Source organism: Anas acuta, chromosome 11, assembly GCF_963932015.1.
Source record: "Anas acuta chromosome 11, bAnaAcu1.1, whole genome shotgun sequence".
NCBI classification, from domain to species: Eukaryota; Metazoa; Chordata; class Aves; order Anseriformes; family Anatidae; genus Anas; species Anas acuta.
Window position 1 is genome coordinate 11,290,484 of NC_088989.1, and position 15,702 is coordinate 11,306,185.

At 55.7% G+C, this 15,702-nt stretch overlaps 1 protein-coding gene across 4 annotated transcripts in view; it reads right to left on the reverse strand.

Annotated features, from left to right (window-relative positions):
• Positions 1-15,702, reverse strand: part of PLXNA1 (plexin A1) — a 103,566-nt gene that overhangs the window by 12,425 nt on the left and 75,439 nt on the right. For 3 of the 4 annotated variants that reach the window (XM_068695079.1, XM_068695081.1, XM_068695080.1), the window contains exons 22-29: positions 12,622-12,878; positions 9,024-9,090; positions 4,494-4,640; positions 3,558-3,717; positions 2,896-3,077; positions 2,361-2,457; positions 1,475-1,665; positions 447-616 (exon numbers count right to left, since the gene is read on the reverse strand). In XM_068695079.1, the coding sequence (XP_068551180.1) occupies positions 447-616; positions 1,475-1,665; positions 2,361-2,457; positions 2,896-3,077; positions 3,558-3,717; positions 4,494-4,640; positions 9,024-9,090; positions 12,622-12,878 (1,271 nt within the window). The remainder of the gene's footprint in view (positions 1-446; positions 617-1,474; positions 1,666-2,360; positions 2,458-2,895; positions 3,078-3,557; positions 3,718-4,493; positions 4,641-9,023; positions 9,091-12,621; positions 12,879-15,702) is intronic. The other variant, XM_068695082.1, reaches the window with a different exon arrangement.

Consider the following 15,702-nt stretch of genomic DNA (forward strand, 5'->3'; position numbering starts at 1 on the left):
TACACGGCTTTACGCTGACTCTGTTAGGGCACGCTCGGCTGCGTGATGGGAGGGACACGGTGCACACCTCCAGGACAGCCAAGATGAGAATCCGGGCTGGCATCTCTGGAGGAGCCCCGAGGACAGAGAAGTCCGAGCAAGGTTTGCTCAAGGTGAGGTGGGAGCAGGACTGCACTCAGCCAGCTCCAGCCGTCAGGGGGAGCGTGCTGCCTTGGATCTGGGGATGTGAGGGTTGAGGGAGCATTGCATTCCTGGGATTTTTTCTGCTGCAGAAGGCATGCAAGGGATTTACCCACACCCAAATCACAGAGATATGGGCCTCTCTCATGTCCTGGATCACTTCCAGAGACAACCAGAGGCATATTTCTGCTCCCTGTGGGAAGGGTAGGAGGTATGAGGTGCTGTGACACCGTTAGCCCCTGCCCCACTGCCCCTCTCTCCATTACCAGTTACTCTTCCAGGTGTGCCTGACATCATAGTCATTGATCTGATGCTTATCAGCTTGTTCATCCAGGAAATCAAACATGTATTTGATGGCGAGAGGCAGCGCGCTCCCACGATGTGCTGTGCTGAAGATGGTCTCAAACAGGTCATCCACGAACTTCTGCAGGGTGCCCTGAATAGAAGGAGAGAAGGACTATTGAGCACCACCAGAGAGACGAGCCTTTAAACTAACTTCACTCCTATTCCTACCACCTGGAAGAGAAGCCCAGTACAGTCTGTGTAACCATACTGGTTCTCAGTGGGTTTGACAGAAAAACAAGTATCCTATCAATGAGATTTCTCCTTCACTGCATTAACTGGCATAGAAATAAAAATACCATATAGAACAAAAGACGAAGGGTTGTACATTGTGTCATGGTCTTTATTTGGGTTACATTAAGGCACCCAAGACCAGACCACAAATGTCACTGAACAAACCTTTAAGTCCCACCATGCAGGGAGCCAAATCACAGGAGATGGCTGACCCCAATCTCTGCTGCTCTGAGCTAAGATCTTCAGCATGGGCTCCTGGTCCTCTCTGAGGACATCTTAGACAAACAGCACCCGCTCTGCTTTAGAGAAGGTTTTGGGTGTGCTGAGGGAAGGGGAACCTCCTGTGATGCCCAATGCCCCAGGTGATTACCCTTCTGACATCACTGATTTTGCAGCTTTACCCCAAACACCAGACAAATGGGATGAAATGCCTGCTCCAGAGCACCTCTGCTTTACAGTCCAGCAGCTGCTCGGTGATACAGGAAACAGTAAAAGTGCCAAAGGGTGTAAAAAGGAAATACAAAAATCCACTCAAGGGACTCTCATTTAGGGTTGTGGCACACAAAACATCACCTCCAGGTCAGGACCCAAAATCAGGAGAGTAGTTCCTCCTGCACTGAAGGAGCAGCCTAATAAAAACCTGTGCTTATCCCAAATCCTTATCCCTCCCCATCCAGGTTTCAAAGCCAGGTGGCAGCTCAGTGTCTCCGTGCCATACCTTGGTGGCTAGCAGGCGGGTCAGATAGATCTCGGAGACCATCTTGCTGCCCCGGTCGCCCTCCCGCTGGTCCATGTGGTCGTGGTTTTTCACCAGGTGCCAGAGTTTGGTGCCGCTCTCCAGGTCGGGGGTGATCATTGGGGTCCGTGAGCGCAGGCTGTCGGGGCTGCTGGCTGTGCGCAGCATGCTCTCTGCAGGCACCCAACACAGAGGGAAACTCGACCTGACCTCCACCTCACCACCAGCCCCTCCATCCCTGTCCTCTGGTCTGATTTCAATGTGTGTTCCCTGTTAAATAGGAGCTTGGGATTCAGCCTCTCCCGTCGGCTGCACTGGGCATCACCGAGGACTCTCCTCGCAGCCTGCCCAGCTAAATGAGCCCCTGGCTGATGTGCAGACCAGCACAATCTGATACTGCTTGAAAGGGGCTCTGCAGAGGTCTGGCTCCCAGCTCACAGATGCCAGGATCACAGCCTGGCCTCCTGTGTCAGTCTGAGCTGACCACACAACTCCCTCCCAACCCAAGGCCAAGGCACGCTTGCCAGCACATTCGCTGGGGCCCTTGGCTATGCCTATTTAAGTGCTTAGTGCCTCTGTGCCTATTTTAATGAGATTTCAGGGGAATAAAAGGGAGTGGATCCCTTAGCTGCAGCCATCTGACACCTGTCTTTCCCTCCTGAGTCCAAAGAGATGACTCTGTGGGGCTCTGCTCCCCCTGAGACACCAGAATAGCACAGTGCAGGAGAAACAGGGACTTAGAGGACCTTGTTCCAGCAAGCCGAAATTATGGGCACCTGTCCTGTGCCTCGCTCTGCAAACCCAGCCTGGAGCTGCCTTCCCTGCCAGCGCAGCCCAGAGCAAGCTTTGGGTCCCGCTGCACACTCACCGTATCTGCTGAGGGACTTGGTGAAAGTGGAGGAGTTGGAGATGTTGTACGCCGAGTTCTGCTTGGGCACCAGGGCTACCGAGGAGCCATCCGTCACCTGCAGGCAGAGGTGGCACGGGCAGGCTGTGACACGGGGGCATGCACACGAGGAACGGGCTCACCGCAGGGAAAAGCCAGCCCAGGAGGGATGAAGTACACTGCACCGCATCCCAGGGACACCCATCTCCAGCAAAGGAGACCTAAACATCTACCTCTGCAGCACCCTGGGGGCACAGGGCACAATGGGAATGCAGCAGAAACTTTGACGTGAAAATGGCAAAGCCAGGTCAGAGCAAGGAACAGCCTCTGAGTCCTGAGGATGCCCCATTTGGTCCAGGAAGGACCACAAACACAGGGACTGTGCAAGAACTGACTGCAGACCTCCTGGCCACGTCCCTTTGTGAGCAGCTGGACCACCGAAATCAGGCCCTGACCAAGATATGGGGGAGAAGAGATGCTGAAGCTCTCGGCAGCTGGGGACTGCCCGGTGCCTTACCTGGTAGTGGGCCAGGGTGTTGAGCCTCTTCCAGTCATTGTCGATCTTTGTGGTGACATCCTCGTCCTGCAGTATGATCCGGGCCATCCTGCCCTGCCGCCACTCTGTCCCAGTGAGGGAGAAGGGCTCATGGTTAGCGGGCAGCTTGGAGGACAAAGCCAAGGAGAGCAGAGGAGCAAGGTCTGGGCATAAACGAAAGAGCCCTGCCATCACCTTTAAACCTAAGGACCGACGACTGTCAACATGGTGTTGGGCAAAAGCTGTTTCTAAGTGTTCAACAAAAGACAGCACCAGCCTGGCAACCCTTCTTTGGCTCTTCTCCTCTCCATCCTCCTGCTACTCCTTTAAGAACAGGACTATTAGCCCTGTTCTCAACTATTTCTGGCCTCCCTGGCCCTCAGCTAGCTCATGCCTGCAACCCAGACCACAGCCAGGACAGAGAGGGCTCCTCTCCTCTCTGCTTGCAAGGCTCCCTTTTTCATCCCCATGCACAGCCAGTGCCACCAGCACAGCAGTCTGAGCCAAAACGGACTGGACAAACACAAATGCAAGCATCCTGACAGGTCCCCTGTCCTGATTTGCATTCACCTGCCTCAAATGTTTGTTTTTTTGGCACTCCTGCTCTTGGCTATTCCAAGAGGAGTGCTTGGCCTCTCTCTTACCCAGGTCCATGTCTCCAGCTTTGGGACGCTGGGAATAGGGCACCCCTTTGTAGACAGCATCCAGCAGCTTCTCCTTCACCTGCGTGATGGTGTCACAGTTGAGCACCTTGACAGGAATCTCCGGGGCATTCTCGTTCTCAGGGTTCACACAGTTGAGGGTCTGCACAGCACGGAGAGGCAAAAAGATTCAAGTGAGTTGATGTGACACTGGCTGCAAGGGCTGATCCAAGGACACGGGGCTGCAGATGCCTATGGTCACATCTTCTCAACCCCGGGCTGCTCTGGAGGTGCAGCCTCATGGCATATTCCTGCTTCCCTCTTCTCCCCCTTCCACCCCCAAATCTCCAGCTATTTCCAGCAGGCAGCATGCAGGAATCCTGAGCCAGCAAACAATGCCCAGCTCACAAAAACCTATAGAGCTTGAGCAATGCCCACGCACACACTCCACTCCCTGCTCCACTCAGGTGGAGATGGAGGCAGTAAGGAAGCAGCTACAGGCTCAGCCTGGGAAAGGTCCAGCTTTACCATGCAGCTAGACAGGGGAGACAGCTCGTATGGGAGGAAGAGAATCATTTCTCCATCTCCCATGGAAATCTCAAGGCTTTGATTCGCACCCAACCTGAGCCACTGGCTGGCTGCTCCAGCCAACACGTGCTCTGCAGCACCTCCATCCCCGTGTGTCAGGGCCATGGGGTTTGCTGGTGCAGAGGGGGATTCAGTTCACGTTTGGCTTCCCCAAAGCAAACCTCGCCATGCACCCTGGTGAGATGTGTATCACACAGACAGGGCATGAGGCGCCCAAGGATGCTGAAGAGAGGAACAAGAGAAAAAACGCTCCATGAGAAGCACTTTGGGTATCTCCAAGACCTCGTTAAATAGCTGGACCTGGGGGTCCTGGCAAGAACCAGTACCAGTGAGGCTCCTGCCTGCACTAACCAGCATCTTGTAGTCAATCTGTTGGCGGATGAGCTTGTCTTCACTGAGGGAGTAGCGAGCCTCTCCTGTGATGGCATCGATGGGTCCCTTCTCCATCTGCTGCTTGATGGCACAGTAGAGCATGAAGAGAGGTTCCCCAGCACACTCCTGTGGGACAGGGACAGAGAGGAAGAAAAGAGGGGGTGAGAAGGTGCCGGGCACCAGCTTGTCTTGCTCTGTCCCTGCAGCATTAAGCCCCATCTGTGTCTTTATAAGCAGTTTCCAGTCCTTGCCCTCGTGTGCCCCCAGTATATCCCCTGGAGCAATTCATTCTCCCTGAAAACCTGCTGGAGGTTGTTCCCATATTTATCAACCCCTAGCCTCAGTTTCCCAGAGTTTCCAGACACTCGTGGTTTAAATTCTGCCCATTCTGTAGGAAAGGATGAGCTAAAAAGGTTAAATTCAGGACTAGCGAAAAGCAGAGCTGCTCTGGGCACAACACACCACAGATATGTCTTGGTAGAGCCGTCTGTGCATGGGATACGAGCTAGCATCTGAGCATCTGGGCCAGCCAAGGAAAGCACGTGAGGAGTGGAAAGCGACTGCTGCAGAAGGACAGCCTGGGGGCTCTCCCCTGGTAGCAGCCCTGGCATCTGCCAGGAGGACAGGCTCACGTGAGAGAAGCAAATCCCCCAAGTAGGAGGAAGGGAGAAGAAAACTGGATCAAGGACTTCTCCCGAAGATGCTGGATATTAAAACTGTGGCAACCCAGGACGTGCCAAGGTTGGAGGCACCAACCAGCCTGGAGCCACGAGCTGGTGAAGGGCGGTTGCAAGAGGACACCCCTTTACCACCCAAGGCATCCCAATGTGCCCTTCCAGATGCAGACGTCAGCCCTAAAGGGGAAAACGGGATAGGATGGGAGCGGAGGGGACCAAGAAAAATCCCAACAGATTTTACCCCCCCAGCCCTTGCCCCTCCCTCCCGGCCGCCTCGCAAATAAATTGTACTTTGGTGCAAAGTGCGGCTGCTCTCCCTGTCACCATATGCTGTTAGCATCTCGTTAGCATCTGCGGTAATTAAAGAGACAGCTGCTAACGAGCAGGAACAGGCATACATCATCCCCAGACCTTCCGACAACACGCCTGTCTTTGAAATTATGTTTCATTTGCAAACTTGGCTTCATTAAGTCAGCGCGGAAAAGTGAGAGACCCGAGGTGGGTGCTACGCTGCGTGCTAATGGCTGCCTCGGGAGGCGAGCGCGCCAGCCTGGCCGAAAAATTGGGAGCCTCACGGTGCTCCCACGGCACCCCGAGCTGAGCCCTCCGGCAGGAGGAAGCCCAGAAGGTGCTTCTGCCCACTGCTTATAGAAATTTCCTGTAAAACCTCCAGGCTGATGTGGATGGAGCGGTGTTCGTGGCCACGGCGTGTGTGCCAGCTCCGTCCTCAGCCCCCAATTTCCCCTCTGCAGCAGGGAAGCCCCCAGCCCGCTGTCTGAAGGGACCCGCAGTTGTCCCCAAAAACCATCCTGCACATCGCAGCACGCAGCCTGACAGCTCCCCTTTGGAACCAAGCACCACCAGGGAAGGATAAAGCCACAGAGGAGGCTCAGTGTGAGTGCCCGGGCAGGGACAGATGTCAGGGCAGGAGGCAAGGTCTGGACCACGGCTGTTGCTCCAGCCCTGCTGCAGCTGGCACCCGGCTGTGGTCCTGGCATCGTGGCATCGCCTCCTCTGCTGTTCAGACACCAGCCTGGCTGGCGGGGAATTGACCTCTTTTTGGATTCATGGGCTAGAGCTGGCCCTACAGCCACCCCAGGGGGACGGAGCAGTTCTGGGGATGGGTACCTCGCTTCTCCACGGGAGGTGAGGATCATCCAGGGCTTGTCCCTGACAGAAACCACCAAAACGAACGTGGCCCACAGAGCCAGGCACTGGGCAGGTGCCCCGGGATGATGTCCATAGGGTGAGATGGCTCGATGGGGACAGGCCACCCCGCAGGCTGCTGGAGGACGGGGCTGTGTCCGTGCTCTGCCAGCCCCAGCACAGCTCGGTCATGGCCAGGGGAACAGAGAAGGACAGGCTGAGGGATGAGGGATGCTCTCCCTGCAAGCTGAGCAAACAGCCCGCGAACGGCACATCCACACACGTGTCGGTACGTGGGGTGCAGGCTGAGGCAAGCCAGCTAAGGCTCAGACTCTTTTATGGACTAGATTTAGCTCATCAGGCACCTAATATCGCGCATTTTTCAGTGCTTGTCTCAATTTATCCCTCTCCCTTTCCCCGGGGTGCCTCATTAAGACTCTGATAAATGCTACCGCAGGGCCCTGGGAAAGCACCAGCCCTGGCTGACTCCAAACTCTGCCATCTCACCCCTGGCCCCGGGCAGGAGGAGGCTGTCCTGTGCCTGTCCCCATCCCTGTCCCCATCCCCTGTCCCACAGCACGGCCGTGCGCCCAGCCCCGCTCCAGGCAGCTTTGCTGAGAGCAGCCCTGGCAGCTGGGCACACATCCGCCTGCCTCATTTACATGCACAATTACCGCGGTTTGGTGCAAGGCATATGTTTTCCTGCTGGCAAACTGTCTGCTGTGATACCTCTCCATCTACTCGGCGGGTTTCTCCTGCTTCCCGTGCCACCTGTGATCCTCGCTGCCGGGAGACAGGCAGGAAAGGCCCCGCGGGTCTCCTTCGGTGGGGCTGATACAGGAGGGGCCACGGATGCATCCTCAGCCCTCTTCCCCTCTAGCGTGAGTGACCCAAGCATTTAAGTTTCCACCGCTTCCCCAGCACGACAAATCTCACACCAGTGTGCTTATCCAAGCCCTGTGCATAAATCCGGCCTGTTACCATGCACCTAGATCAGATTGCTCTCTCCTGCTGCGATATCTTCTGCCATCACCATGTCTTACCCAAGGGCTTTAGAAAAAGGCATTGCCCTGACCCCATCCCCACGTCCCTCTCTTCCTGCTACTCCGTATCCTCAGGCTCAAGCCAGCACCAGCAAAGCGCACAGTGGCCTCTCCGAAGAAGGACTGGCTTGTGCTGGGACAGACACAGGACAGTGGTGGCAAACAAATTGGTCCAAAGGATCTTCTGAAGGAGGTGGCTGTGCCCCTGTGAGCTGCCCAGTGCAGCCAGGGACAGGACCAAACAAACACACCAAACCAGAATGTCCCCAAATGCCACCGTGGGTGTTGGAAGGATGCGTGCTCTGCTTTGCTGGGCTGAAGAATAATCATACCTACTTGAATTATTCTGATCCTTCAATTAGGATCTGACCTTCAAGGGGAGATCTGACCCCTTTTTGTGCCCTTTTGTGCCCTGGCAGGGGGCTGCAAGGTCCAACCTGTCCACCCTTCCCACCTGGTCCCACCTGGCACTGCCACAGCAAAGGACGGGGGGGGGCAAAACCCAGCAAAGCTGCAGCATGAAGAGGCCGTGGGAAGTTTGACATCTCCCTGCAAACAGCGCAGCTTTTCTCCTCTCCCACCCCTGGAAAGCAATCTCCGCTGCATGCTACAGCTAGATTTTTATAGATACAGGCTATCCCTCCACGGAGGCGAAAAGCCAAGCGCATGTAAGTGATATTATAAATCACCTCTCGTTGACGATCACTTGAGTTCTGCACAGACTCCTGCTCGCTCTCATCTCTTGGCTGGAAATGGTTCAAACCCTCTTTATCTTAATGAGGGATGAAATCCCACAAAAAAACGGCTGTGTGCCACCCAGCCTGGCTGAGCTGACGCCAGGCAGGATCCCAGGAAACAGCCCCGCTGATCGACACGCCGGCAGTGGGACCGCAGCAGCCCCGGCAGGATGTCCCCCTGGAGGTACGGCCATATAACCCGCACAGCTCTTGGTGCAGCCCTAGCAGGTGAAAGCAGCAATCCTGGCAGGGGAAATGTCTTTGATTCGTTCATACAAACACGGTGGGGAGAGCTGCTGTCCCCCGGTGGGACCCACGGGGTGTCAAGTCCCCAAAAGGGGCACCTTTCGGAGGGGAAGCAAGAGCAAAAGCGGAGCTGCTGGGAGAAAGCGTCCCCCTAGCAAGGAGCCTCTGTTTCAAAAGGCAGAGGAGGGAAAAGCAGCAGTGTTACGTGAGGAGCGCAGCACATCAAGCTGCAGCTCAGACGTGCAGAAATATCCCCTGAGCACAGCCGTGTCTGTAGGACCAGCTCCTGGGGCTTCATCCTCCTGAGCCGCACAGGGAGAGGCAAGGAGGCAGGAATGGGAACCGCTCATAAGGGATTCGAGGCTCAGCTGGGTTCTTACAGATTTATCCTTTCTCCAGGCATTGTTTTTATGAAGATCTCAAAGCCAGGATGCATTAAGCAATCCCTGTCTGCATTTCATTTCTCAATCTCAGCTATTTCCCCAAAAGGGAACCCAGGACCAGCAATCACAGCTAAGAAATGCAGGATGGGAAACCTGGGCCCAGGAAGCAATCGGTGCCCCAGGAGGGGGTCACAAACCGAGGAGCCCTGGCTCTGGGTGACAAGGCAGGATCCCACCTCCCATCCTGTTCAGGGTCGGCGATCCCTCCCAAACTCACCTTCAGGAACTTGTACAGCAGAAACGTGAACCAATTTGTCAGCATCTTCTCTGCCACCGACTCCGTTCTGTAGGGAAAGGCAGAGAGCAAAACCATCAGGAGAGGATATTAAAGGTCTCCGACCCTACCCGCTGCCACCTCACCCTCAGACTGTGGCTGAATTATTTTTGGCTTTCAAAGGTCACATCTAGAAAGGCAGGAGACTCAAAGCAAAGGGGCACAAGCAGACATCCAAAGCTCCAGTGAGATGCCTCCCATCTGGCGGGCTGAGCCACAGCAGCCCTCCAAGAGGGAGAAGCAAACGAGTCTCCAGCGTATCTGCGGAGCTGGAGAGAGCCACGGATGATCTTGTCCCGCGAGGAGTCTCGCCCAGGGGACGACCAGCCTCCTACTTCTCCCTTGTACCTTCTGCTTAAATGAAGTTTGTTTCTGCTGCCATGTCCCACTGGAACCAGGCAGCTCCCTCCAGGGACAGAGGGCTGTATGAGACACACGGGTAAAGCCTCACCAAACCTCACGTTCCATGAGATGAGCACCTCCTTCCTGCAGCACTGCCAAGGGTTGGATCCAGCTGGAAGCCCCTCTGCCCCCCAGGAGCTGCTGCTGTGACTTGTACTTCAGTGCACTCAATGCTGCTGCTGTTCTGAAACCAGCCCAGTGCTACTGGGCCCCCAGCAGCACCCCGAGCAGTCCTTCAGCTCTGGGGCCCCCAGCACAAAAAGGACACGGACCCATTGCAGCGAGTCCAGCAGAAGCCATGAGCTCCACGGAGAGCTTATAGGAACCCCCCAGAACCTAAAGGGGCCTTTTTACAAGGGCAGGCATAGCAGGACAAGGGGTAGTGATTTTAAACTGCAAGAGGACAGGTTTAGATTAGATATAAGGAGGGAATTCTTCACTACAGGGTGGTGAGGCACTGGCACAGGTTGCCCAGAGAAGTTGTGGATGCCCCAGCCCTGGAGGTGTTCAAGGCCGGGTTGGATGTGGCCTTGAGCAACCTGGGCGGGTGGGAGGTGTCCCTGCCCATGGCAGGGGGTTGGAACTGGATGATCTCAAAGGTCCCTTCCAACCTGAACCATTCTGTGAAACGCCAGGTCCCGGTGTGTCCCCTCAGAGCAGGGTGGTGATGCAGAAGGAGCTTGCAGTGCTGCAACCAGCAGCTCCAAAACGAGCTTAAAAATGGAGCCGTGCTTCCCAGCTGGTGGAAGCAGCAGTTGGAGCTGCCTTCAGAAAACCTCAGAAACCCTTGTCTCCTAAGGCACAGTTCAAGTCCAGACTCTGTCATGCTGCAAAGTGCCGTGGCAAGGACAGTTTAGGAGAGTGCCTGCGCTTGTTGTGGAACATCCCCACCCCGCTCACAGCTCACCGTGCCTGCCTCGGCACCACAGGCTGCCAGGAGATTAAAATTCACCTTAACGTGCCCATTATTTTTAAAGTCACTTTCGCTTCCTCTGAGGTAAAAAGGCAAAGCAGCCTCCTGAAGCTCTCCGGCTACGCTCCTCAGCCCATCCGCCCATTAATCATCACATCAGCCACTCGGAAAGGCAGATGCTCCTGAAAGCACAAGCAATACTAATAGCCTCGCAAACGAAGCCGCCTTCCTGTTACCCCAAGGGATCAGACGCGAGCAGGTTGACTCAAAAAACCCCAAATCAGGAGGAGCCTGAACCCTGGAGCCCCCCAGGATGAGCCCCGCTGCCCAGGGGCAGTGCCATGCAGGGGAGCTGGGGCAGGAACCCACAGCCAGATGGCTGGGGTAGGAAATCCACTTTCCTGGAGTTTATTCAAGCTGACTCGGGGTCGTATGGTCCCCTCCAAGCCTTTCTCTTGTGCTAATGGGGTTTAGCCCTTTCTGCCCTCCCTGGAATAGCACAGCCCTCCTTAAGGCATTAGGGGATGGTAAGACCTCAGGCTCCAGGAGGGACGCCTGCCTGAGCCCTATCAGGGAAGATTAATCCAGCAAGGGGAGCAAAAAAGAGACAAGGAAAGCGATGTGGGGAGAAAGGCAAGGAAAGGGCTGGGCTGATGCTACCAGCAGACATCCTCCCCAGCCCCTGGAGCAGGTCCCTCACCAAGCAGCCCCAAACACTCGTCGGCAGTGCCCCAGACCGGGCTCCAGCCGATGGCTGCCTTCATCTGCGACAGAGCCAGATGCCACAGCAACGGGGGGATTATCCAATAACCAAATAACGAAGTAACAGCTCTCCCGGGTTAGATCGATGTTAATCCACTTGCCCTGGGCAGTAAGAACATCCTCTCACCCAACAGCAGGGCTAATCAAAAAAACAGAGGAGGCACAGCCCCAAACCCAAATGCTGCTTGCCCCGTGTAGCGGCTGCAGGAAGAACAAAATCTCTTTACATTTTCCTTTGGGAGGCACAAGCAGGGTATTGGCCAGGTATAAGTCTCCTTCAGCTCCTTGCAGTGGGGTCCCCAAATCCCATCGCTGGGGGCTGACAGTACCAACAGGGGCTGAGCTCTGTCCCCAGACTGCTCCCATGACGCAGGTACTGCAGCTGCTGGCCTCCCTGCGCTGCCTTTTAGTTATATTTTATTGATCTACTTCCTTCCGGAGCTTTGCTCCGATGGCAGCAGCTTCGAGATGCCCTGAGTGAACCACGAGCTGGAAACGCAGTTTAAATATTTCAGTGAAGCCTGATGCTGGGGAGGGACAGCAAGGAGAGAGCCCAAGGACGCGCTCAGGGACGGGGGACACGCGGGGTGGCACCTTCGTGACCCACCTCTCCCAGCCAGCCACACGTCTGCACCACTCCCTCTCTGGCACATTTTTTATGAGGTCTTTGGAGAAATTACAGGCTCCCTGTATTTCACTTGGAGGCGAGAAGTGAAGTAGAGAGACCAGCCACGGGAAGGTAGGTGGGATGCAGCTGGGACCAGCTTGCCTCTGCTCCAGGCACCTCCCCATGGCCAGGCACACGCAGCCCAACGAGCTGCCCAGCCTGGCCACACCATGAACATTGGCTGATGTCTGGAAGATGCTCTGGTTTCCTCCAGCCCTTCTGGTAACCTGCCAACCCCACAGCTGTCCCTCCTGGAGGGAGAAAGTCTGCAGGTTCTGCTCCATCTCTGCTGCGGGCTCACGCGGAGATGGGGAGGCGCGGCACAGCGTGCAGAGGGAGGGTTGGCACGGAGGGCCTCGAGGTGGGCTGGTGGAGCTTATTAATTGTTTTTGTTCCACACTTGGTGTATCTTTCAATATTCATCAGCCCGTGATGAAGGAGAGCTCAGAGCTATCATTAAATATTGATGGGCCAGGCAGACTCACAGCAGGGCTTGGCACGCTGCCTCCTGCTCGCGCTCTCCCCTGGCCCCGGGCAAGACTCTTGGCTTGAGAAGATCCACTTGGCTTTCCCCCGAAAACCCCCAGGAGCCTGGCGAGGTGGGCAAGCCCTAGAGAGGCAGCAGGCAAGGGAGGACTCCTGCCAGCTGCCAGCACATAGGGGCACCAAGAGGAGTACCAACAGCAAGGCACAGCCAATGCCATCACTGGTGGCACCCCTAAGTGACACCACCCCGTGTCCCCACGCACACAGAAGTTGCCTGGGCACCACCGCCCAGCTCTTGGATGGAAACTCACCTCCGCAAGAGCAGCTTGGGGTGGTTCTTACTCTCCAGGTTCTTCTCGATGAGGTCGGAGAGGAGCTGCTTCAGCACGCCCGTGGCGTACTCCATCTCCCCCTGCAGCGCCGTCATGATGAGGGAGGCCACGTTGCCGCGGTCCCGCATGGAGAAGCTCCGCTGGGCCTCCAGGGTGCGGATGAAGGTCAGCAAGAAGTGCTTCTTGTTCAGCAGCTGCCCGAAGAGGGTCAAGGACTTCTCCACGTTCGCCTGGACCTGCAAGGGTAGAGCAAAGCTGGGAGATGGGCACAAGAAGGAGGGCGATGGGAAGGCAGGTGGGCTGCGCGTCAAGGGAGCACCATCTTGGGGCATCAGTACACAAACACAAAGACTCTCCCCACGCACATACATGCACTTCGCTCACATAAACTCGCCTTGACCCCAAAAACACCCATCACAATTTCAATTCCATCCAACGAGAAGGTCAGGTCCCACCCAAACCTCTGCAGCACGTGCCGTGGGTATCTCACAGACGAGTTCCTGCCCCTTCTAACACCCACAAAGCACAGAAAGCCTCGGCACTGAGCTCTGCAGACAGCAAACTCGCCTGGTTTTAGGTGGATGGGTTTCAGACATACAAGCAAACAGTGGAAACCTGCGTCTGCCCCTCTCCAGACACGGCCTGAAATATTCCCTTTGCTCTGAAAGCGTTTGAAGCTGCATCTCGGGCCGTTCCTGGCTCCGCAGTGCCCAGCAGGGACTGGGCTGGGTTGCTTTCATCTCCACACTGCCTTCGTTAGCGCTGCTCTGGTCAGCACCGACCATATTTCTCATCAGAAATAAGCATTTTTACACACAACATCTTCCCATTAGAAAAGATGGTTTCCTCTGAATAAAAGCCTTGCTGCGGTAAAACGTCAATTTTAATGATTTTTTTTTCCCCTTGTCTTCCTGATTGGGAGAATAAGTGAAAAATTTCATTTCATGTCGATATTTGGAGACAAAACAACGCTCTTCATTTCAAAACATCAACTCAAAATGAAGAAGAGGGTTTTGACACATCAAATCATTTCACTTCAATCACAACTTTGGATCACTGCTCTTTGGTTCAGCGAAGCTTCTCGTGGCTGCTTCTTCCCCCTCCAAACTGCTGACGTTCCCACAGGGAAAAAAATAAAATAAAATAAATCCCATTTCCTTGCCTTTTTGTCACACAACCCTCAGGTGACACGTGTCCCTCAGTACCTAGGTGAGGGGGTGCCTGTCCCTGGGCATCCCAGAATGGGGACAGGGGAGTGACCCCAAGCCTTGGGGTTCTTCCTATGAGCAAGCACATGGTTTGGCTTATTTTATCACATCTCAGAGGCTTTATATCCCGCTAGGAACACGTGCTTTAATTTACCTTCTCCCCAAGCCTCTCCCTCCAGACTACACAGGGACCTCGGCGCAACGACACCGCTAACCCAGGCGGGTGCCTGAGGTTCAGCAGCACCAGTGGCTCCCTGCAGACACACACAAAGGCTTCCTCAGCACAGGAAGACCCCACTGGTGTCTCTCAGGGCAGTGACCCTAAAAGCCAGCTCAGAGCCAGCAGGGTGAGGGATTGTCTCCCTCCAGCAGCCAGCTGAGGGCTGCACGAGGAGCGTCAGTGCCCTGAGCAGCGACCGCTCCAGCAGGAGACAGCCAGATCCGATCAGGGCTGCATCTCCGTGAGAGGAGCAGCTGGGGCTCAACAAGCTGGGAAATGGGCCCCGTCCAACAGCAGCCATCGGACGGGGACTTTGGGAAGAGCACAAGGGGACGAGCAAAGCCCAGCATCGCACGCAGCCCGCGCCCAGCGCTGCACACACGCGCGCCGCCCCGCTGCCTGGCTGGGCTGCCGTGTTTAACTTGCTGATCATTAGCAGAAATAAATGAACAATACCGAATTAAATATTTAATCAGGCTTAAATTCACACAAAGCAACAAACCTCCCCCCAACAAACCTAAAGAGAAAGGGAACTGGTAATGACAGTGTAATACTTGGCTGTGGATTAGCGGGTGCGTGAGCAAGCGCCGTCTCCCTCCCAGCACTCGCAACAGCTAATGTTACACTCGGAGTAAAGAGACAAATAAAAGCAAACCTGATTAAATTATATGAAGCTTGCACAACTGTAGTTGCTTTATTTAATCTTTTTTTTTTTTTTTTGGCTCCTATGCAACTTTAACCCCTTGTTTCCCCGGCAATGCTGAGCCTGGATGCTCTCCGGTGGGATGTTTTGAATTAGGAGCTGGGAGTGGAGCAACTCCTGCCCAGCCCCCCCGCAGCTGATGTACAATTACTCCCCTGCGATTTCCTTTCCAGAGCTCCGGTTTGATACCATTTCCACCCCTCTCCCCTCTGGAAGGGATTGCAGCATCTGACAGACGCTGCCAGGAGAGGTTTCTGCTCCCCCTCCCTCCGAGGTGCCCCCTCCACGTGCCTGCTGCGGGGGCTCTGCACAGCCCAGCACCACCGCCCCCACCTCATCCCGACCCTTTAGGGAAAAACCTTCAGAGCAAGAGCAGAGCAGAGCTGAACACCAGGCTTCCACATGGACAGGAAGGGCCGTGCCCGAGGGAGGGCTGCTTTCACACCCCCTGCGCTGCTCCCCGCGGGCGCAATGGCTCCGAGCAGCTGGGAAACCTGAGCTGCAGGGGGAAATCCACGGAAGCAGGGTCCCCGCCGCCTCCGGAGCTGGGATTAGGGAGCAGGCACGGGGCCAGCTCCCCAGGCCGTGGCCATGCTGGCTGACAACACCAGCACGTGCACTCGCAGGTGGTAAGAGCGCGTTGCATCGTAACCATGCATCCTGCACCAGGGCCGGCTGCTTTTCCTAAACACCTCGCAAAGCCCACGTCAGCATTAATTACCTCGCCAGGGAAGGGAAAGCTAAGGTTTAACTCCCCTCGTTTCTCCAAGCAGGAGCAGCCTCAGCAGCCCTGCGAAGGAGAACCAGGTGCTGTGCCCCAAATTCACCAGGCGTGGAGAGAGGAGAGGGAGCTGGGTTAGGGCACGGGGGCAGGACACCCGGGTAGGGCCCTGCATGGGGAAACGGAGCCAGGGCAGCAGGTGATGTAG